The sequence below is a fragment of the Jaculus jaculus genome, chromosome 15, assembly GCF_020740685.1.
Source record: "Jaculus jaculus isolate mJacJac1 chromosome 15, mJacJac1.mat.Y.cur, whole genome shotgun sequence".
Lineage (NCBI taxonomy): Eukaryota > Metazoa > Chordata > Mammalia > Rodentia > Dipodidae > Jaculus > Jaculus jaculus.
This window is the reverse complement of record NC_059116.1, coordinates 55,064,172-55,087,972: the sequence shown is the minus strand read 5'-3', so window position 1 is coordinate 55,087,972 and position 23,801 is coordinate 55,064,172. Positions and strand designations below refer to the sequence as shown.

The 23,801-nt window shown below is 39.6% G+C and overlaps 1 protein-coding gene across 1 annotated transcript in view; it reads right to left on the bottom strand.

The window, feature by feature from the left end:
• C15H10orf67 (chromosome 15 C10orf67 homolog) overlaps positions 1–23,801 on the bottom strand; it is a 202,224-nt gene that overhangs the window by 81,487 nt on the left and 96,936 nt on the right. Inside the window, exons 5-7 of the mRNA XM_045134756.1 lie at positions 20,926–21,081; positions 2,213–2,360; positions 893–951 (exon numbers count right to left, since the gene is read on the bottom strand). Coding sequence (XP_044990691.1) covers positions 893–951; positions 2,213–2,360; positions 20,926–21,081 — 363 coding nt within the window. The remainder of the gene's footprint in view (positions 1–892; positions 952–2,212; positions 2,361–20,925; positions 21,082–23,801) is intronic.

Here is a 23,801-nt window from a genome sequence, read left to right as displayed (position 1 = left end):
GGGTGCACCACGCTATTCTCAGCACTGGATGAAACGTGGTATCTGCCTTCCTGAAACTCACAGGTGGGAGAAGACAGACCATTACATCCAAGTGTTTTGAGTACTACTAGGGGAGAAACAATGCTCAGAGAGTGTCAAGTAGGGACATCTTGCCACAGGTGGAATTGGGGCCAAGGCTGTTATGGTCTTGTGAGTACAAGTAGTAAAACATATTAAGAAATCCTGATTTTCATGATATCCTTGCTCAAAATAAAGACTTAACCAATATCTGATTGAAAATAAGGTTGCTCATTCTTAGCTATCTAGCTTTATAAGCACAGCACATGTTAGGACTTCTCTATGTAACATCATTTACCAGCTTCTAACAATCAAGGTAGAGAGGCTCAATTATCCCAAGATAAGGGGTCATCTATATGCCACTGAGATTTCAAGACAGAATTCTTATTCATTTCTAGCCTCTCTACCACAAACAACAAAGGAATATACACTCAAACTTACATAACGGGGAAATACATGAGTTGACTTTCTCTATTATCTAAAGGTACTATGGACACTGTCATTTTACCAATGGTGCTATTTCAATTTTTAAAAAGTCATTTATCGGGCTGGAGAGATGGCTTAGCGGCTAAGCACTTGCCTGTGAAGCCTAAGGACCCCGGTTCGAGGCTCGGTTCCCCAGGTCCCACGTTAGCCAGATGCACAAGGGGGCGCACGCGTCTGGAGTTCGTTTGCAGAGGCTGGAAGCCCTGGCGCGCCCATTCTCTCTCTCTCCCTCTATCTGTCTTTCTCTCTGTGTCTGTCGCTCTCAAATAAATAAATAAAAATTAAAAAAAATAAAATAAAATAAAAAAAAAATAAAAAGTCATTTATCAATGTGAAAATGATACCATACCTTTTGAATAGTTCGCTGATCCTGATCTGCAATCTCTTTCATACATATAAGTTCATCTTCTGTAAACAAAAAAGAGAGGCTGACCATGAAATTATTTGCATATACCCTTGTATTCAAACTGCTGCTTTGGGGCTATTTTGTGAAGCCATTGGTAGGCATGGTGAACTCAAGTCTTTACAGGACTGTGACCTTCACAACTGCCCTTGACATTCACAGCCTTCTTCCTGCTGTTCAGATGTCTGGTCAGATAGAAATTAAGTAGTAAGTTCAAGATCCAAGTGTGACTGAGGGCTAAGAGCTTTTCATCCATATAAGCAGTGGAAATTTTTATTGTCAGTTACATCCAATACAAAGTGTTTTAACAGGTGGCACTTCACGACTTACTAAGAAAGATCACACCTGAGGAAGCATTACCATGTCACATTAGACAAGAGAGGGAGTCACAATGGCAGGGCATAATTTTCTATTGAAGGGATGCTATAAAATGCCTCACTTCACCAATTTTTCCAATCAGTTTTTCATTCCTTGTTCACTGCTTTTCAAACTGCACATGATGAACAAATAACAAAGATACTATGACAATAATTAAATGAAAAAAATGTAAATCAATGTAATTTGGTGATTTAAATGCAACTTTCACTGATGATGGAAAAAATGTAAATTTGTATTAAAAAATCATATTAGAGTTGGGCATGTTGGTTTAGACCTTTAATCCCAGCACTTGGGAGGTGGAATTAGGAGGATTGCTGTGAGTTTGAGGCAAGACTGAGCCAAAGTGAAACATTATCTGGAAAAAAACAAAACAAATTAAATACTACTGACTAGTATTCTTTTTCCTAAAGGGCTAAGTTTGTCTCGACTAGCTTATCCTTATATATATTTCAATATTTAAAGATAGTTTATATGATAAATTAAGCACATGAAATAAATAAGCAAAAGTGTTTGTTAATAATATTTCTCCCATCCAAGTACTAACTAGGCCTGACTTGCTTAGCTTCTGAGATCAGCTATGTTCAGGGTGGTATGGCCATAGACTATTAATAATATTTTTAAGAGAAGCAAAAACTCCTCACCCCCAAGGCTATTGTTTGGCTTGGAAAAGAAAAAAAAAAAAAACACCATGGGTTAACAAGACTTAGCCCAACAGATAAACCCTTTGCCCCAAGCAAAGGATGCTATCTTGAAAAAAAAATGCAAAGGTGGCTATCAAACAGAGCTTTAGATGTAAATAATCAAGTATGTAAGTGGAAAAGCCAAACATAGTAGTGAATTTTACAAAATGCCATGTTTTTTCTTTAGAAAGTGATTTCAAAATGTTACCTAATACTGCGTTTTCTTTTGCATTGATCTGGACTTCTTCTTCGAGTTCTACAATGATTTGGAGCAGTCTCTCATTTTCCAGTTTGTAATCCAAATTGTCCTTTTCAAAGGTTGGTTTTGGAGAGTTGGTCTCTTTGGCAAAAGAGTCCTGCCGGATGGAGAATTCCATATTTCTAATCAGGTTGCCAAGGATTTAAATATGCAACACAAGGACAATACAGATACAGAAGAGCTATCATATAATTTTCTGAATTCTATTACACACAATATGAATAGCAAAGGGAAGGGGACTAAATAGAGCTTGCTGGAAGAAAGGCTGCAGTACATTCTGTACAAAGACCACAGCACATGGGGACATTTTATTGACAGGAATAATGCATATCATACTGTTTGTGTGCCCTCATCATTCAGGTCAATTCATTATGGAGGCTGTGTCCAGGGAGGCAGCTGGGGCCCCTCCACCCACACTTCTGTCTGTCCGGTAACTAGGCAGGCTGGGGAGACTGGACCAGCAGCGCCAGGGGGTAGCAAAATGCAAGGCTAAGGAGGGGGGCCTGTAGCCTTTGTGGCATTTCTCAGTGTAGGTGCTGCCAGTGTCACATGTCAAAGTGGTGAAGTTTTCAGCCTGGGAGCCACATGGAGTCCATCAAACCCAAGGATATCCACACAGTTGGTTTTCTGCTCACTGGAGAAGCCACCCAGAGGCAATTCATATTCTGAAAATTAACATGGCTTTGCATGCCTGTCACACAGGACTGTGCAAGCGGTTAATGCTATTGAAAACTTCAGTTTAAATCTCTATGCAAACAGTGATTACCTTGTAAGAAGGTTTCAGGATAACTTACAACAAAAGATTAAAGTTATAGTTTTAGTAAAGCAAACTCATTTACATTTTTATTATATGTGTCTTTTGTTTAAATCTTGCTGTGTCCATTATGGTAGGGGCTTTTTCTTATGCAACAGAAGCTTATTGGGAAAGCTATGTTGTTTCTTCTTCCTCTGTTTCAAAGCTATTGAAAGCATCTGAATATACTTCCTTATGGCTGTCTAGATTTTACTGGAACACTGTAAGAAAAACTGAGATGTAATGGACTTGGGAGGCTGGTACAAACTTTATACACAATCATAGTAAAATATTAATTGGGTAATGCAAGAAATTACATTAAAATAAATAAAAATTCTACATGCTTTACTTCAAAATTACTGTAAATTCTCAAAATACATTTGAACTTCAGAGTGATCTTTAGCTGAATTATAACTATTTTACAATAATTCTATGACTGCAAGTAAGTAAGAATAAAATCCAGCCTCAAATTATCCTTTTGTTATATTGGTTTTGTTTCAGAAGTGTACTTGGACTTAACTTTGAGAAACCAGGAGCTGTTCCTCTGTTTCAAAAGAAAAACAAGATTGGGTGATTTCAGAGTAGTATGGCTATAGACTCAAAAAAAGTGCTTGAGGGCTGGAAAGATGGTTCAGCAGTTACAAGCATTTGCTTGCAAAGCCTGACAAGCCTGGGTTCAATTCTCCAGTATTTACATAAAGCCAGATGCAAAAAGTGGTGCATGCATGTAGAGTTCATTTACAGTGGCAGGAGGCCTTGTGCACCCATTTATTCTCATTTTCTCTCTCTCTCTTTCATACAAATAAGTTTTTAAAAAGTGTTTGAAATGCTTTATACTGTAGTAATAGACCTTTTAAAACACAAGTAACTTATTAAGAAAATTACAATTATAGAAATTGCTATTTAAAATGCATTATTTAGTTTTGCATAAATTCCATTACAAATCTTTGTTGTTTTGTCTCTCTTTCTTTCTTTCTTTTTTTTTTTGTTTTTTTGTTGTTGGTTTTTCAAAGTAGGGTCTTGCTCTAGCCCAGGCTGACCTGGAATTCACTCTATAGTCTCAGGCTGGCCTTGAGCTCATGGCTATCCTCCTATCTCTTCCTCCCAAGTGCTGGGATTAAAGGCGTGTACCACCACACCCAGCTAATCTTTGAAATTTTTGACTGTCATTTATCACTTAAACTATTTGAACTAAATTAATTTTTAAATTGATTTTTATGGAGATAGTGTGTGGTGGTTTAAGTGTGGAATGTTCCCCATGGCCTCATTTATTTTGAGTACTTGGTTTCAGCTGGCAGTAATTTGGGGGGGTAGAATCTTGCTTCAGGAGTTGTGGGGCTGGGAGTGAGTTGTGGGGTGTTATAGTCAGCTCCCCATTGCCAGAGTCAGCTTACTTCTGTAGCTTTCTTCCAGCTGCTATGGCAAGATGTGATATCCAGCTTCTTTTCTAGCATCCTTTCCCTGCCATATATAAATTTCCTCTTTTTTTGGTTTTCTGAAGTAGGGTTTCACTCTAGTCCAGGCTGACCTGGAATTCACTCTGTCATCTCAGGGTGGCCTCAAACTCATAGTGAACCTCCTACCTCTGCCTCCCGAGTGTTGGTATTAAAGGCATGTACCACCTCGCCTGGCTGAAACTTCCTCCTCTGAAATGCAAAATGAACTCTTTTCTTTCATCAGCTGCTTCTGGCCAGGTGTTTTGTCCCAGAAAAATGAAGGTAACTAAAACACAGGCTGTTACTATGTAGCTCAGGGTGGCCTGGAACCTTTGATCTCTATAATTCAGCATCCCAAATTCTAAGATACCAATAAATTCTCAACTATAAAATTACTAGAACAAATACTTAAATAAAAAAAAATTTAATATTTTTGTTTATTTATTTGACAGAAAAAGAGGAGGAGGAAAAGGAGGAAGAGAGAGAGAGAGAGAGAGAGAGAATGGGCACGCCAGGGCCTTCAGCCACTGCAAATGAACGCCAGATGCATGCACCCCCTTGTGCAGTTGGCTAACATGGGTCCTGAGGAATCGAACCAGGATCCTTTGGCTTTGCAGGCAAATGCCTTAACCACTAAGCCATCCCTCCAGCCCTAACATGGTATTCTTAATAAAGGAAGTATCCCAGTCATTCATTCCTTGTCCCAAATAGTTTAGTTTGAGACTATCATAGAATGTATTTATGGTGCAAAAGGAATTTTTAATTTAATTTTTTTATTTGCAAGCAAAGAGAGGGTGGTAATAGAGAGAAGAGAGACAGACAGAGAGTTGGCACACCAGAACCTCTAGCCACTGCAAATGAATGCCAGATGCATGTGCACCTTGTGCATCTGGCTTACATGGGTCTTGGGGAAATGAGCCTGGGTCCTTTGGCTTCACAGGCAAGCACCTTAACCATTAAGCCAGCTCTCTAGCTCGCAAAAGGAGTTTTAAAACAAACAAATAATATTGGCCTTGATAGGCTTAAGCATAGTTCCTAACTGGCATGAGAATCCACAGTGGATACATGAGCACCTGCTGTTGTAAAGTACAAAACGATATGAATGAATAAGGTGAGGGATAAAAGGAGCAAGGAGTATCAGATAAGATCTAAATATGCTTTTTATGACTGTGTATGAAAGCAATACCCACAGAAAACACATTAAATTTAAGGGGTTTTCCTCTTGACCAATCAATCTGTAGCCCTCTTGTGAGGTTAGCCTTTCACTCTGTCCCCACCATCTGTCAGCCTTAGGAACTGCAAGTTATTAACTATTCTGACACTCAGCAAAGTGAACAAAGGGATAGCTCTGGGCTGCTGCAGTCCTTTCTCACATTCAAAGTGGCAGGTTCTGTGGTGGTGTTTCTTATGCCATCTGCACATACTGCTAATTTTCATTTGCTTAAACTATGAACCTTTTTTAATATAGACTACATGAATAAAACCACGTTAAGCAGGGGGAGATCATTAAGGTGGTTAGGAGGGTGTAGTAGCTATTTAAAACCACATTGTAGATTTAAGATTGTGTGATACATAATGTCATGGAATTTTAAATTTATTCAGAAACCTTCCACTCTCCAGTTTTTCATCATAATATGAAAACTAGGCCTTTAGTAGTAACATAAGTACTGTTCCTCTTGTGAATATCAATAAGATGCATAAACTTACTGCTTCCAGGTTCCAGAATCTCAAGCTGAATTTCAAAAGAATTGTGTCTAAAAGCAATATAATCCAGAACCTTCCCTCTCAGAGTCTGGTGCATGACCATGAAACCAGGAGTCTCAGCATAACCTAGGAACATACTGGAGGTACAGATTCTCAGGCTCCAGGCCAGAGCTCCTATGTGGATCTGTATGTGAACAAAATCTGCAAGTGATGCATGTCAACAGTGAAGTCTGAGAAGTCCTCAGCACTCTAGTGTCTTTTCAACAGCTCCTGTTCTGTGCTATCAGAAACTCAATTCTAATATGGCTTCATGTATAGGACTTGGACACATCAACTTGATGTTGCCAGAGGAGTAGGATTCTGATGCATGCCTTCGCCTACAGTGATAGAAAAGAGCAGGTGTTTTCTCAGTGAGTGACAACCAGAAAAGTGACGCCCTAGGACAGTGCAGCCCTGCAGAGTTGCACTCTTGAATGACAGGATCTGTTTCTGAGTTGGAGGGTTGGTAAAGCTCAGGCACATCAGGATAAAAAATGAGGTCTATCCAATACAAGAAATCCAACTGAAATTGCAGCTCCTGCAAGTCAAACATGTACTTGCATGTACACAATCATACTCTGACAGGCTAATCTTCCTTAAATCTTAGAGGGATTAGTCAATGGACATCACTGCAGCCCAATACCTATGATAATCTGCAGCTAAATCAGTAGAACTCTCATTGCTCTAATGAAGTTGCTCTTGTAAAGTTAGCATCAAGAATGCTCTTATCTGGAGATAAGGCTTCTGTTATGTAAATACCTTTGTTTTCTCTTGATTTATTTATTTATTAGAAAGATAGAAAAAGAGGAAGAGAGAGTGGAATGAACTGGCATTCTAGAGCCTCTAGCCACTGCAAATGAACTCTAGATGCATGCATCACCTTGGGCATCTGGCTTACATGGCCCTAAGGAATCAAACCTGGGTCTTTTGGCTTTGCAGGCAAGCACCTTAAGTGCTAAGCCATCTCTCCAGCCCAAGATCTTTCTTTTTTGATTTGTATTTTGTCATACATATAAACTAGCTATTCATGGACCTTGTCCTTTTCTTGTATATTTTCATCAGCTTTCTCTCAGAAATCACTTACTAAACTATAATGCTACATGTATGTATTAGGCTCCCTAGAGGAACAGAACCAATAGAAAAAAATGTGCATTGTAAGAGTTATTAGATTAGCTGTTAGGATATAGACTAAGCAGTCCAACAGTAGCTGTTTGCAAGCTAGAGAGTTGGATATCCTGATAGTTCTCAGTCCACAAAGCTGGATGCCTCAGAAGTCCCGATCTGGCCTGAAGGCCTGGAGGATTCCTACAGAGCCATCAGTATTCAGTCCACACTGAAAGGCTGATGAAGCTGGTTCCAATGTCCATGAAGGATGACAGCAATAAGGTAGATATATGCACCAGAAAGTGGCATAGGCAACCAGGCAAAAGGTCCTGTGCTCTCTCAGAGTTTCTTTATATATAGTCCACCACCAGAATGACTACTCGCTCTGGAGGAAGGTCTTCCTTCCTCCATCAACCCTTCCTGGGAACACCCTCCTAGACATGCCCTTGGGCATGTCTTTACATGAGTCCTAATCTGATCCAGTTGACTATAGAAGGTCATAGTATGCAATTTAACTATCAATAAAAATAACCTGGGTAGCTTTAGGTAAACTGAATAATCGTGTTTATTTCAACTATTTTTCAAGGTATTCCTCTTGAATTTTTTTTTATTTTATTTTTTTTAATTTTTATTAACATTTTCCATGATTATAAAATATATCCCATGGTAATTCCCTCCCTCCCCACCCCCACACTTTCCCGTTTGAAATTCCATTCTCAATCATATTACCTCCCCATTACAATCATTGTAATTACATATATACAATATCAACCTATTAAGTATCCTCCTCCCTTACTTTCTCCACCCTTTATGTCTCCTTTTTAACTTACTGGCCTCTGCTACTAAGTATTTTCATTCTCACACAGAAGCCCAGTCATCTGTAGCTAGGATCCCCATATGAGAGAGAACATGTGGCGCTTGGCTTTCTGGGCCTGGGTTACCTGACTTAGTATAATACTTTCCAGGTCCATCCATTTTTCTGTAAATTTCATAACTTCATTTTTCTTTACCGCTGAGTAGAACTCCATTGTATAAATGTACCACATCTTCATTATCCACTCATCTGTTGAGGGACATCTAGGCTGGTTCCATTTCCCAGCTATTATAAATTGAGCAGCAATAAACATGGTTGAGCATGTACTTCTAAGGAAATGAGATGAGTCCTTTGGATAGATGCCTAGGAGTGCTATAGCTGGGTCATATGGTAGATCAATCTCTAGCTGCTTTAGGAACCTCCACACTGTTTTCCACAATGGCTGGACCAGATTGCATTCCCACCAGCAGTGCAGAAGGGTTCCTTTTTTTCCACATCCCCGCCAACATTTATGATCATTTGTTTTCATGATGGTGGCCAATCTGACAGGAGTGAGATGGAATCTCAATGTAGTTTTAATCTGCATTTCCCGGATGACTAGTGATGTAGAACATTTTTTTAGGTGCTTATATGCCATTCGTATTTCTTCCTTTGAGAACTCTCTATTTAGCTCCTTAGCCCATTTTTTGATTGGCTTGTTTGATTCCTTATTAGTTAACTTTTTGAGTTCTTTGTATATCCTAGATATTAATCCTCTATCAGATATATAGCTGGCGAAGATTTTTTCCCATTCTGTAGGTTGCCTCTTTGCTTTTTTCACTGTGTCCTTTGCGGTGCAAAATCTTTGTAATTTCATTAGGTCCCAGTGGTTAATTTGTGGTTTTATTGCCTGAGCAATTGGGGTTGTATTCAGAAAGTCTTTGCCAAGACCAATATGTTGAAGGGTTTCCCCTACTTTTTCCTCTAGCAGTTTCAGAGTTTCCGGTCTGATGTTGAGGTCTTTAATCCATTTGGACTTAATTCTTGTGCATGGCGAGAGAGAAGAATCTATTTTCATCCTTCTGCAGATATTTATCCAGTTTTCAAAACACCATTTGCTGAAGAGGCTGTCTCTTCTCCAATGAGTATTTTTGGCATTTTTATCGAATATCAGGTGGCTATAGCTACTTGGGCTTACATCTGGGTCCTCTATTCTGTTCCACTGATCTACATGTCTGTTTTTGGGCCAGTACCATGCTGTTTTTGTTACTATGGCTCTGTAGTATAGGTTAAAATCAGGTATGGTGATACCACCAGCCTCTTTTTTGTTGCTCAGTATTATTTTAGATATGCGAGGTTTTTTGTGATTCCAAATGAATTTTTGGATTGTTTTTTCTATTTCCATGAAGAAAGCCTTTGCAATTTTGATAGGGATTGCATTAAATGTGTAGATTGCTTTAGGTAAGACTGCCATTTTCACGATATTGATTCTTCCAAGCCAGGAACAAGGGATGTTTCTCCACTTTCTAGTGTCTTCTGCAATTTCTCGCTTGAGTGTTTTAAAGTTCTCATTGTATAGATTCTTTACTTCCTTGGTTAAGTTTATTCCAAGGTACTTTATTTTTTTTGATGCAATTGTGAATGGGAGTGATTCTCTGATTTCATCCTCTGTGTGTTTGTTGTTAGCATATATGAAGGCTACTGATTTCTGTGTATTTATTTTGTATCCTGCTACATTGCTGTAGGTTTTGATCAGCTCTAACAGCTTGCTAGTAGAGTCCTTAGAGTCCTTTATGTATAGAATCATGTCATCTGCAAATAATGATAACTTGATTTCTTCCTTTCCAATTTGTATCCCTTTTATGTGTGTCTCTTGCCTTATTGCTATGGCTAAGACTTCCAAAACTATATTAAATAGAAGTGGGGACAGTGGACACCCTTGTCTTGTTCCTGATTTTAGTGGAAAAGCTTCCAGTTTTTCCCCATTTAGTAATATGTTGGCTGTAGGCTTGTCATAAACAGCCTTTATTATATTGAGATATGTTCCTTCTACTCCCAGTCTCTGTAGGACTTTTATCATGAAGGGATGTTGGATTTTGTCAAATGCTTTCTCTGCATCTAATGAGATGATCATGTGATTTTTGTCCTTCAACCCATTTATGTAATGTATTACATTTATAGATTTGCGTATGTTGAACCATCCCTGCATCTCTGGGATAAAGCCTACTTGGTCAGGGTGAATGATCTTTTTGATATACTCTTGTATTCTGTTTGCCAATATTTTGTTGAGAATTTTTGCATCTATGTTCATGAGGGAGATTGGTCTGTAATTTTCTTTTTTTGTTCTATCTTTGCCTGGTTTTGGTATCAGGGTGATGCTGGCCTCATAGAAGGAGTTTGGTAGGATTCCTTCTTTTTCTATTTCCTGGAAAAGCTTAAGAAGCAATGGTGTTAGCTCTTCCTTAAAAGTCTGGTAAAATTCAGCAGTGAATCCATCCGGGCCTGGGCTTTTTTTAGTTGGGAGATTATTGATAACTGTTCAGATCTCCATGTTTGTTATAGGTCTAATTAAGTGATTAATCTCATTTTGATTTAATTTAGGTAGGTCATATAGATCAAGGAAATCATCCATTTCTTTCAGATTTTCATACTTTGTGGTGTATATGCTTTTATAGTATGTCCCTATAATTTTTTGAATTTCTCTGGAATCTGTTGTGATGTTACCTTGTTCATCTCTGATTTTATTAATTTGTGTCTCTTCTCTCTTTCTTTTGGTCAGATTTGCTAAGGGTTTATCAATCTTGTTTATCCTTTCAAAGAACCAACTATTTGTTTCATTAATTCTTTGGATTGTTCTTTTTGTTTCTATTTCATTAATTTCTGCCCTAATCTTTATTATTTCTTCCCGTCTACTACTTTTTGGTTTGCCTTGTCCTTCTTTTTCCAAGGCTTTAAGGCGAAGCATTAGGTCGTTTACTTGCGACCTTTCTAATTTCTTAATATAGGCACTTAAGGCTATAAATTTACCTCTTAGAACTGCCCTCATTGTGTCCCAGAGATTTTGGTATGTTGTGTTCTCATTATCATTTGACTCTATAAATATTTTGATTTCCTTTTTGATTTCTTCATTGACCCACTCATCATTTAGTAGTGTATTGTTTAGTTTCCATGATTTTGTGTATGCTCTATAGCCTTTCTTGCTACTGATTTGTAGTTTAATTCCATTGTGGTCAGATAGAATGCAAGGAATTATTTCAATTTTCCTGAATTTGTTAAGATTTGCTTTGTGTCCTAATATATGGTCTATTTTAGAGAATGTTCCATGTGCTGCTGAAAAGAATGTATATTCTGCAGCCTTTGGATGAAATGTCCTGTATATATCTGTTAGGTCCATTCCTTCTATGACCTCATTTAGTCCAGATGCCTCTCTGTTTATTCTTTCCCTGGATGACCTGTCAATTGATGAGAGTGGGGTGTTAAAGTCACCCACCACCACTGTGTTTGGTGTTATCTGTGACCCTAGTTCTAATAGTGTTTGTTTGACGAATTTGGGAGCCCCCATGTTAGGTGCATATATGTTTAGGATTGTAATGTCCTCCTGTTGGAGTGTGCCCTTGATCAATATAAAGTGACCTTCCTTATCTTTTTTGACTAACGTCGGACTAAAGTCTACCCTGTCTGATATTAGGATAGCAACCCCTGCTTGTTTTCTAGGCCCATTTGCTTGAAACACCGTCTTCCAACCTTTCACCCTAAGATAATGTCTATCCTTTGTAGAAAGGTGAGTTTCTTGGAGACAACAAATTGTAGGATCCTGCTTTTTAACCCAGTCTGCAAATCTATGTCTTTTCGTTGGGGCATTGAGACCGTTGATATTAAGAGATATTATTGAAAGGTGTGTATTTATGTTTGCCATTTGTGTGTGTGTGTGTGTGTGTGTGTGTGTGTGTGTGTGTTACTTGTTCTACCTGTGCTCTCTTCTGTTAATTGGTATTTGAGTATAGCTGGTTTTTTCTAGGTTCCTTATATGTGTGCTTTTCCTTTTGTTCAGCATGGAGGATTCTATCAAGTATTTTCTGTAGAGCTGGTTTTGTCTTCAAATACTCCTTTAACCTGCTTTTGTCATGGAATGTCTTTATTTCTCCATCTATTTGGATGGATAACTTTGCAGGATAAAGTAACCTTGGTTGACAGTTGTTATCTTTCAGAACTTGGAATATATCACTCCAAGCCCTTCTGGCTTTAAAAGTTTGTGTTGAATAATCTGCTGTAATCCTGATGGGCTTGCTTTTGTAGGTAACTTGATTTTTCTCTCTAACTGCTTTCAATATTTTTTCTTTGGTTTGTGTGTTTGGAAGTTTGAGTATAATGTGGCGAGGAGAGTTTCTTTCTGGGTTTTGTCTGGCTGGGGTTCTAAAGGCTTCCAGTATCTGCACTGGCACCTCTTTCCCAATTTGGGGAAAATTTTCCTCTATGATTTTGTTGAAGATGCCTACTATGCCTCTGGAGTGGAGTTCTTCTCCTTCTACTATGCCCTGAATTCTTATATTGGATCTTTTCATAGTGTCCCGAATATCTTGAAATTCCCACTCATACTTTTCTATAAGTTTGTCTTTCTCTTTGTTGGACTGTATTAGGTCTGCCACCTGATCTTCTAGCTTAGATATTCTGTCCTCTCCCTCATCCATCCTACTGGTGAGATTTTCTACAGAGTTTTTTATTTCATTAACTGTGTTCTTCATTGCTAGTAATTCTGACTGGTTTTTCTTTATTATTTCTATTTCCCTATTTATGTCTTGTATTGCCTTCTTTATTTCATTAAATTGGTGTCCTGCCTCTTCCTTGATTCCTCTGATTTCCTCTTTGGTTTCCTCTTTGATTGTTTTCATGTGTTCTTTGACCTCTTTGAACATATTTATAATTATTCTTTTGAACTCTTTCTCAGGCATTTCCTCTAACTCTTTCTCACTGTGGACATTTCTGATGCATTAATACTTTTAGGTGGACTTATATCATCTTGCTTTTTAGTGTTTCTTGTGTTATAATGTATATATTTTTGCATCTTGGATTAAGTTAATACTTGGATTTTTTAGCTAGCTGTGTATTCTTAGCTGTATCAATTGATTTGATGTAATATATTTTCAGGGTAAGACCTTAAGGTATTAGGTGTGGCTCTTAAGACTCTCAGAGTATCTACAAAGATGTTCTTAGGGGTTGAGTTTCCCTGCTATAGGAGTATTCAAGCAGGCTGAGTGGAATAAAATACTGGTAGATTCTAAAATTTAACTAAACACTGTACACATTCAATCAAAAACAGCCCCGAGTATGTATGCAAGAGTAGTTATTATAATGACCAGATCCTCTATCAACAAAGAGGTTTAGATTTCTGGTCTGTTGAGGGATCCAAGTCAGCTTGTGACCAAGTGAGACCCTTCCCTGGTGCAATCCCAGTTACCTTGGGTGATTGTGGTCTCAGTCAAGTTGCTGCCTGGGTCGTCGGGCTGCTGTTCTGATTTCTGGAGCTGGGCACTTGCTTTTCCTACGGGGCAAACTGAGTCGCTGCTGCCGCCTCTGCCGCTGTCGTAGCTGCCACCACCGGAGCCACCACCGCTGCTGAAGCTGCCGCTGCCGTGTGCACCGCCGCTGTTCACCCCGAAGCCGCTGCTGCGGGATCTGCCGCCGCTGCCGCTCCTGGGTCCGCTGCTGCTGGGGCCGCTGGTACCGGTGCTGGAGCCGCTGAAGTTGCTGCCGAACTCTGCTCCTGCTTGGGTCCTGCTGTCAGCCCAAGTTGGCGTGGCTGGTCCCGGGCCGCTGCTGTGTTCGCTGGAGCTGGGTTCAGGCGGTGGGGGAGGGGAGGGAGCCGCGGCTGCTCTGGTTGTATCGCTGTTCCCCTTGTGCTTCTACCTCGTGGTCTGCTGTTCCCTCCGTTGCTCGCTGCCGCTCTCCCCTCACGCTTCCCGAGTTGCGGAGAGTGCGGTGTGAGGGGAAAATCCCGCACCTGGCTTGTCCTGCGGCTTGAGCCGAGAGTCCGGAGGCTTTCTGCCGCTCCGCGGCTGCGGCATGTGGCCGAGCCGCCCCGGAGCCGCTGTTCCCGCCTGTGCAGGCTCTGGATGCTCTGGAACTCTTCTACTTCTCCACTGCCGCCTCAATTTCCTATACACCTCACTTTCTAGTAAAAGTGTGTATTTTGCTGAGTTTTTTTGGTCTTTTTCCCCCCTAGGCTGCTTTGGCGTGGTACCTACGCCGCCATCTTAACCGGAAGTCTCCTCTTGAATTTTTGACTGTTCCTCTAAATTCTGTGTTCCAAGTTGAACTGGCATCTTAAGGGGATTTAAAAACCACTAGAGGGGGCAGTTGTATAAAATGAAAATTCATATAAAATGATTTATCACCTAAAACTTAATTCAAATTGTGGGGTTTCTTATTTTTATTTTTGTTTATTTTTTCAAGGTAGAGTCTTATTTTCCAGGCTGACCTGGAACCCACCCTATAGTCACAGGCTGGCCTCAAACACATAGTGATACTCCTACCTCAGTCTCTTGAGTTCTAGGACTAAAGTTGTGTGCTATCTTGACCAGTTAACATATAAAACTTAAGTTGCAAGGAGTTTTAGTCTAGTTTATACTTAGACGATTTTTTAAAGTATTTTCCATAAGCTTACTTAGAATGATACATGATCTGCTTTTGTGGCATTCGGATGTTCTCGGATGCTGGGCATTGCTTCCAGCCAAGAGACCAGGACCATTCATTTTGTTGAGAGAGCCCTATGTTCAATCAATTAAAACATCTTCTTCTGCCCTACCAGTATAAGAGTATTTGCAAAAATTCTGCTGTAGTTTCCTTGTGGGCAAATGACAATGGGATAACCAAAGTGCTCTGGATGCCATCCAATACAAAGAACAAACTGCTTATACAAAACCATCCACAGATGTTTCCTTATAATACCCAGGCAGATAAACTAACCAGTTTATGAGAACATTCAGAGGTGCAAAGAGTTCAAGTGTGTAAAAGACTCTTTTATGATGTCTTAATGTTCAGATGCCTGTTCAGAACATTTTAAAAAACATGTAAGAACATCTTCATCATATAAACTAGAATTTTATTTTATTTTATTTATTTGAGAGAGAAAAAGAAGCAGTAGAGAAAGAGAGAAAAGGAAAGAGAGAATGAGCGTGCCAGGGCCTCCAGCCACTGCAAACAAACTCCAGATGCATGTATCACTTTGTGCATCTGGCTTATGTGGGTACTAAGTCTGGGTCCTTAGGCTTTGCAGGCAAGCGCCTTAACCTCGAGGCCATCTCTCCAGCCCTAAACTAGAATTTATAGTCTAACCTTTCTTCAAAGAGCAAAGAGATAGGGCTGGAGAGATGGCTTAGCAGTGAAGCGCTTGTCTGTGAAGCCTAAGGATCCCTGTTCAAGGCGCAATTCCCCAGGACCCATGTTAGCCAAATGCACAAGGGGGCCCACACTCTGGAGTTCATCTGCAGTGGCTGGAGGCCCTGGCGCACCCATCCTCCCTCTCTCTCTTTGCCTTTCTCTGTGTGTCTGTCGCTCTCAAAATAAATAAATAAAAAATGAACAAAATTTAAAAAAGAACGAAGAGATATTCACATTCAATACAGGAAGTACCCTCATTGTAACCTTACTTCGCATTGCACACTGGGAAATAAATGAACCAAATTTACCCTGTAACATCCATGATGAAAATCCTTGGTCAAAACAGGCTATAATATTATTTTCTGTTAAATCATTGTCTTCAAAAAAAATAAAGAGTGGATGTAGACCCAAGAAAAAATTAAAGGTAAATAAATGTAAAAATTGGATATGAAGGCAATCAGAAGATGTGAAAATAAAGTTCAGTTTTATCAGAGCTATGCTGACCCTTCTATATGAGATTTGTTTTAGAATACAAAGAATTCTAATAGATTGACCAAACAAACACTCCTTCACCAGCTAGTAAACATCACTTTTTTTTTTTTTTTTTTCGTTTTTCGAGGTAGGGTCTCACTCTAGCCCAGGCTGACCTGGAATTCACTCTGTAGCCTCAGGGTGTCCTTGAACTCATGATGATTCTCAAACCTCTGCCTCCTGAGTGCTAGGATTAAAAGCATGTGCCACCACACCCAGCAAACATTACTTCTTCTTCTTCTTCTTTTTTTTTTTTTTTTTTTTGAGGTAGGGTCTCACTGTAGCCCAGGTTGACCTGGAATTTACAATGGAGTCTCAGGATGGCCTCAAACTCACAGCAATCTTCTTACCTCTACCTCCTGAATGCTGGGATTAAAGACGTGCGCCACCACGCCTGGCTAAACATTACTTCTTTAGGGAGGTTTGTGCTTGAGTCTTTTTCTCTTAGACTTAATAGTTCTAAGTAAAAATGCTAGTTTGAGTATTAGATAAACTATAAAATCCTGTTAAAGTGACCAGCATAAAACCTACAAATTTTCTTCCTAGTGTTAAATTTTGGATATATAACCTGCACATATATTAATATACTATATCAATATAAAACATTATAAAGTATATACTATAGCCTAATTTAGAAATTATATTCATGGAACTTATACTCTTTTTGTATATGTATCGTAGTCAGCTCTACACTACAGGGATGAAACTTCAAACCAGACACAGTTTATGGGAAGAAGGGATTTATTTCAGGCTTATAGATCCAGGGGAAGTTCCACTGACAGTGGAAGAAACACGCTATGGTAGTTTCAATAGATAGCCCCCAATATATTCAGTTTTTTATTACTGTTTGTAATTTAGGTCTGCAGCCACCTGGCTGGAAGAGGTGTCACTGGGCTGGATCCAGCCCTGAGGTATGGTGATTTGAAATTCCAATCTAAAAATATGCAACATGTGCCTAGCTAGTGTTCCTGAAGTGTGTTGTGTGGTGTGGCTTTGGGCCTGTGGCTTCTCTCTCTCTCTTTCTCTGCTTGGACCTGTGAAAGCAGGCCAGCTTCTGCCATTATGGAACTTCCACTGGATCTGTAAGGTTCAATAAATATCCCTTCCTCCATAATTATGCTTGCTCTGGAAGTTCATCTCAGTGAGCCTGAGGCTATCTACTACACACACAGAAAAAAAACAAAAAACCTACCACCAGCCAGCCAGCACTACAAAGCAAAGCACAAAAACCAATAGCAAAGCAGTAGGAACCCAAGCAGAGCTCAAGTGCTCTGCATACCTTTCGACTAGAAACCAGATTCACCTCCAGTCACACTACTTCAGCCAGATGGCTGGAGACAAGCTTGTTTTGTTTTGTTTTGTTTTGTTTTTCAAGGCAAGGTCTCACTCTAGCCCAGGCTGACCTGGAATTCACTGTATTCTCAGGGTGGCCTTGAATTTATGGTGATCCTCTTACTGCTGCCTCCTGAGTGCTGGGATTAAAGGCTTGTGCCACCACACCAGGCTTGGAGACAAGCTTTTCAATAAAAACATTTGAGTCTATTTGGGGACATTCAAACTAGCACAATAAGCTAAAAGCTCCATGTCCTAATGGGGGCAAGTAGACCTTGGTTGTGGGGTTTAAATTGTGTTGTCAACTTGATCAGATCAGGAATCCACAGACTCTGGAGTGGGTCTATGAGGTTGCTTCTAGGAAGGATTAAGTAAAAGAGGAAATTCCTTCCTCCAGAGTGGGTGCCCCTCCAAGAGGGGGTCTTTATCTAAGGAAGCTCTGGAAGAAAAGATTCTCTTCCTTCCCCCTGGCTGCCAGTGCTGGGTGCTGGGTGAAGACCAGCATAAACTGAAGACTAGTGCAAACTGAAAACCAGTGGCTCTCCAGGAAGCTGTCAAGCCTTCAGTGCTGGATTGGGACTGCCAAGAAGGCATCCAGTCACATGGACTGAGCAGCTACCAGGTTCCTTTACTCTCAGGCCTGCAGACTGCTATTGTTGGATGCTGTAAACTAATCCAATACATCCCCCTTTTAATACAATTCACTCTGTCAATTCTGTTCTTCTAGAGAACCCTGACTCATACAGATTGTGGTGCAGCAGTGGTTCTAGAGAAACAGAAATGTAAGAATGGATTTCTCTAGTGGGTTTGGTGCTACCTGGAATTGGCTATCCAACTTCAGTGCTACTAAAGGCCTTACTGGAAATAAGGAGAATGCTTTTGCTGGCAATAAGGAGAGCACTGATAATTTACGGTGTGAACTATTTAAAGAACTCTGTGAGATAAGTGTATTTATGCACCTGAGTCATGCCTGTAGACTCAGACTGCTATTCCTGGACTGCCATAAGCTAATCCAATAAATTCCCTTTATAATACAATTCACTCTATCAGTTCTATTCCTCTAGAGAACTCTGACAAATACATTGGTTCACATGTCATCCTTACTATTTTCGTTAGCTGTATGTCCATGGGAAAGCTGGTGAACCACCTTGATTCTGTTTCATTATTGATGAAGCACCTGATCCTTGCTTAGTTTAAACATCCTTAACCTGAAAATCTGAAATCTGAAATGGTCCAAATATAAAATGATTTGAGCACCAACATGGTACCCCCAAATGGAAAATTTCTTATCATGGATTTGTGTTTCATAGATAGACTTATAAAGAACATTAAGACAAACACCTCTAGACCATGTGTATAAGTTAACTGTGAAATAAAAATTAATTTCTTGTTTAAAGTTGCTTTTCCAAAATATCTCATGTATATGCAAATATTCTGAAATTCAGAAAAAAATTAAAATCACAAACACTATGTTCCCAAGCATGTTGGATAAGGGAGTCTCATTCTATAGTTGGTGTTCATTAGTTTTGTGTATGTGTGTGTGTGTGTGTGTGTGTGTGTGTGTGTGTAAGAAAGAGAAAAAGAGAGACTCACTACATAGCCCAGGATGGCCTTGAACTTGCTATTCTATCTCCACATTATTCATCTTGGTTCCTGGCATCATCTTCATCCTGCTAACCACTATCACTGTTTTGATCTTAGACACCAGGATAAAATCCTCTCTGGCTCTGGACTGTGGCTGAGCCTGAGATAGTTACTAACCCAGAGCTAACACAGGATCTTGTTTTCAGAATCCACACTTTCTAGAGCCTTTGGAATGTACCTGCTGGACAGAAATTCAAGCTTTCTCATTTGCTTTCTTACTCTTTCTATCTTCCTCATTTGAAACAGTATAGCCATGACTTTCATCTTGTTTGCTAAAGAAAAAAACAGAAGGAAAAGCCTCTGAAATTAGATAGATAGATTAGATAGATAGATAGATAGATAGATAGATAGATAGATAGATAGATAGATAGAGATAGAGATAGAGATAGAGATAGAGATAGAGATAGAGATAGAGATAGAGATAGAGATAGAGATAGAGATAGAGATGTAGGTAGGTGTGGTAGTTTGAATCAGATGTCCCCCATAACTTAAGTGTTCTGCAAGCTAGATTCCCAGCTGATGAAGAGTTTGGAATTAACATCTCTTGGAGGGAGTGTATTGTTGGGGGCAGGCTTATGGGTGTTATGGCCAGTTTCCTCTTTCCAGTGTTTGGCACACTCTCCTATTGCTGTTGTCCACTGTATGTTGACCAGGAGGGTGATGTCCACCCTCTGCTCATGTCATCATTTTCCCTGCCATCATAGAGCTTCCTACTCATGCCTGTAAGCCAAAATAAACCTCTTTTTCCCACAAGCTGCTCTTGGTTGGGTGATTTCTACCAACAATGTGAACCTGACTGCAACAGTAGGTGTAGGTATATGTGTTGGGCCTTGAGGGGCCCAGACGTAAGGCCTAGTGGAACTTTCTGAGCCTAGCTAAAGTTTGGCAAACTGCCTTTGGCCAGCTATTACTCAGCAGGGGGCCAAATGGCCTCTGGCCTGCTACTTCTGCACAGGAAGTTAGAGTTAGAACCAATCATCTCAGAGGTCACGGTATGCTATTGGCCCTTACATCTCACCCCATCCTGAAATCCCTGCCTTCATTCTCAACATTATATAAGCACCTGCCAGTAACAATAAAGTGAGTTCCTGCTTTGATGAGACTCCCGGCTGGTAGTTTTGTTCCTGGCCGTTGACACCCACCCTCCTCCACAACCCTTTGGGAGGAACCAGTGGGCCTAGTCCACTCCCAGCACTACCTGCCGGGGGAGCCCGGCATATATGTGTAATATGTATGATTTATTTATGTATTAGAGAGAGGAGGAAGAGAATGGGTGCACCAGGGCCTCTATCCATGGCAAAAGAACTCCAGACACATGCACCACCATGTGTCTTATGTGGGTACTGGGAATCAAACCTGGATCCTTAGGCTTTGTAGGCAAGTGCCTTAACTGCTAAGTCATCTTTCCAACCCTGCCTATTATTTTTTTATTTGGGATTTTCATTTATTTATTTGCTTTTTTGAAATGTGGTCTCACTCTATAGCCCAGGCTAACCTAGAACTCACTATGTAGTCTCAGGGTGGCCTCAAACTCATGATAATCCTCTTCCTCTGCCTCCCAAGTTCTGGGATTAAAGGCATGTACCACCACATCTGGTGTGCCTTCTATTCATTTTTTAAATATTTTATATTTATTTATTTATTTGATAGAGAGAGAGAGAGAGTGGGCACACCAGGGCCTCCAGCTACTGCAAACAAACTCCAGATGCATGTGTCCCTTTGTGCATCTGGCTAATGTGGGTCCTGGGGAATTGAACTTGGGTCCTTTGGCTTTGCAGGCAAATGCCTTAACTGCTAAGCCATCCCGCCAGCCCAAGCCTTCTACTCTTAATGCAAAGTCTTAGCTAAGTATGATTTATCTGTATGCATTTAAATGAATTATAACTTAATATCAAAATTTAAAACTTACAACTTTAAAAAATCTACTATCTTCATATTGCTCTAGTTCTTCTCTTAATTCCTTAATAATTTCTTCCTTCTCCCTCAGTTTTCTTGACAAAACAGTCAATCTAATATTTGTTGCATCTTGCAAAGCAGCTTTCTCTTCTTCTACATCATAAAATTTCTGGTGGAAACAAAGCAGAATTAAAAACCAAACATTAACTTGGTACTACTAGAAATTACTTAATTCTGATTTAATCAGTTATCTTGAAAAGTTATTTTAAAGCTGGTGTGTAGCACACACCTTTAATCCCAGCAGTTGGTAGGCAGAGGTAGGAGGATTGCTGAAAATCTGAGGCTACCCTGAGACTACATAGTGAATTCCAGGTCCGTCTGAGCTAGAGTGAAACCCTACCTCAGAAAACCAAAAGAAATAAAAAAAATTTTTTTAAAGTTACTTTAGTTTTATAACTAAAATTTTTAAATTTTTTTAAATTATTGATATGATATGTGTGAGATCAGAGGACAACTTTCTCATCAGTCTCTCCTTATTCACTGCTATCCTGAAGCAGCCCAGTTAACCCAGCTCAAACTACACTAAGCTATGGTCCAGGAGCACCCCTGCCTCCCCAGGAATATAGCAGAAGATAAACACATTTTGTCTCTGCTATAGATCTACTGTCCTTAGTCTCCACTGTGGAACATGAAACATTCTTACAATTTAACTCTAACCTGTTCAGATGTAGTTTAGGACAAGTCTCACCGGACTAGGAACTATTCAATGGCTTAGCAGGAGCCCTACAATAAACCACACTTGTTTGAATACCTGGGAAACAAGCCAACCAACCATATGTGGCCCAACTGTAGAACCCAAGGCATACTTTTCTCTCAGCACCAATCCAATGGATCAACACTCTGGGAAGAATTATCTTTGGAGGAACCAGAAAGAGTCCAAGCCTTCAGAATAATGGCTGATAATAAGTCAGCCATGTAAAAACCACATGGGAGACCCTCACAGCCACATTATCCAGCTAAAGTTTCAAAGGTCATTTCTCCAGCTCAAAAAAATCAAAAGTAGAAAGAATTTATTTGCCAAGTCCAATCTATAAATATTGCAAGAGATGCTGCTTCTCCAAATGTGTAGATAACAACAAAAGGATATATACATAATGAGGAATCAGGCAAACCTACCACCATAAGAGGAAGCTAAGAAATTCAAGCAACTGAAACTAAAGAAATAGAAAATTCACTTGGCAAAGAGTCCATGTCTCTGTGACAAACAAAAGAACATAAGTAGGCAAGCATAATCAGAAAAATGGTGAGCAAACAAAATTAGAAATCTCACAAAGAAGTAGAAACAAACTAAGCAAAAAAAATGGAAATAGTGAAGATACAGTAAGAAGCACTCAAAACACAACAGAAAGATTCAACAGCGGATTCAATCATGTGAATAAAAAGAATTAATAAAATTAAAATTAGGGTATTTAAGTTGGCCAATTATAGAAACAGAAAATTTTAAAAAGAATGAAAAAAGAGAGAGCTCACAAGGAGCATATGAAAGAAACAGAAAGCTCATAAAAGAAATAATATCTGAAAACTTCCTAAATCTTAGGATAGATATGTACACCTAGATTCCTGAAGCTCAACTGATCCTAAGAAATTTCAAACCAATTTCACTAAAGTCAAAGACAAAGTGAAGTTTGAAAGAGCAGCAAAATAAAAAGTGCCCATTACTTATAAGAGAACTTTCATAAGGCTATTCCTCTTTTGTAAAAACCTTGTAGGCCATGAGGCAATGATATGTTTGAAGAGCTCAAAGGAAAATTAAAAATACAACCAAAAATACTGTATTGAGGGCAAATCTGTCCTTCAAAATGAAGGTATGGAAAGAAGTTGTCAAACAAAAAATCAAGATTGTTCCCATTAAACCTGTCTGATAAAAAATGCTAAAAGAAGTTATTTGAGTTAGAACTAAAATGTTCAACATAGCAACAGCAAACAGAAAAGTATAAAACCCACTGGTAAGGGAAGAGTAAGGAAGGGAGTAGGGTACTTAATAGGATGGTATTGTATATAATTAATGTTAATAGAAGAATAGATTAATGGGGGTGAAAAGGCCCAAAGTGAGGTCACGGGAAGAGATTGAGTAAAGGAAAGGTGTCAGGAGGGCTAATCAAAATCTAAGAGGATATAAATAAATCATATAGAATCCTACAGTTTTGGACAATGGAACACTCAGGAACCATAGATTGTTGCTAGAAAATTTTCAGTGCCAGGGATGGGATACCTTCCAGTGAATTGTTGGTCATGAAGGTCCTTGATACCCCCAAAACACTATAGGCCATTGCCAAGGCCCTTGGTTTCCCACCAGGAATAGATGGTAAGACCCTATTGCTGAAGATTACACATAGTAATCTGCAAGGCCACTGAGAAATCCTGCTGGATCTGAGCTGATAACCTCCTCTATGTAGACCAGCTGACAGAAAGCTGGAAGAAGCCATTCTACATGCAGTTAAATGGGAGAAAGAGATACCACCAGTGAAGATACTCAACAGTGGACACTGCAAGCCTTATAATTGGCCAGCCAGGCCAAATGAGCCAACGGGTACAATAGTGGCACATCTATCATGGTGGAAACCAACTGCCCTCTAATTGGACTGGAGGCCCACTCCATGGGAGGGAATACATCCCTGATACTGAAAATTTAACACAGGGGTAGTCATGAGCCCTAGGGGTGTAATGTCTGCTGATGTCTGGATAAATGTATATACTATGCTTATCAAACAGCCCAGGAAGCACTTCTCTTAATATTCATACCCTGATATTAATGCTACTCTCACTTTGGGTACAGAATCTTCTCTTTTCAGATGGCAGTGACCTCAAAAGGTATCACAGTGCTGCAAA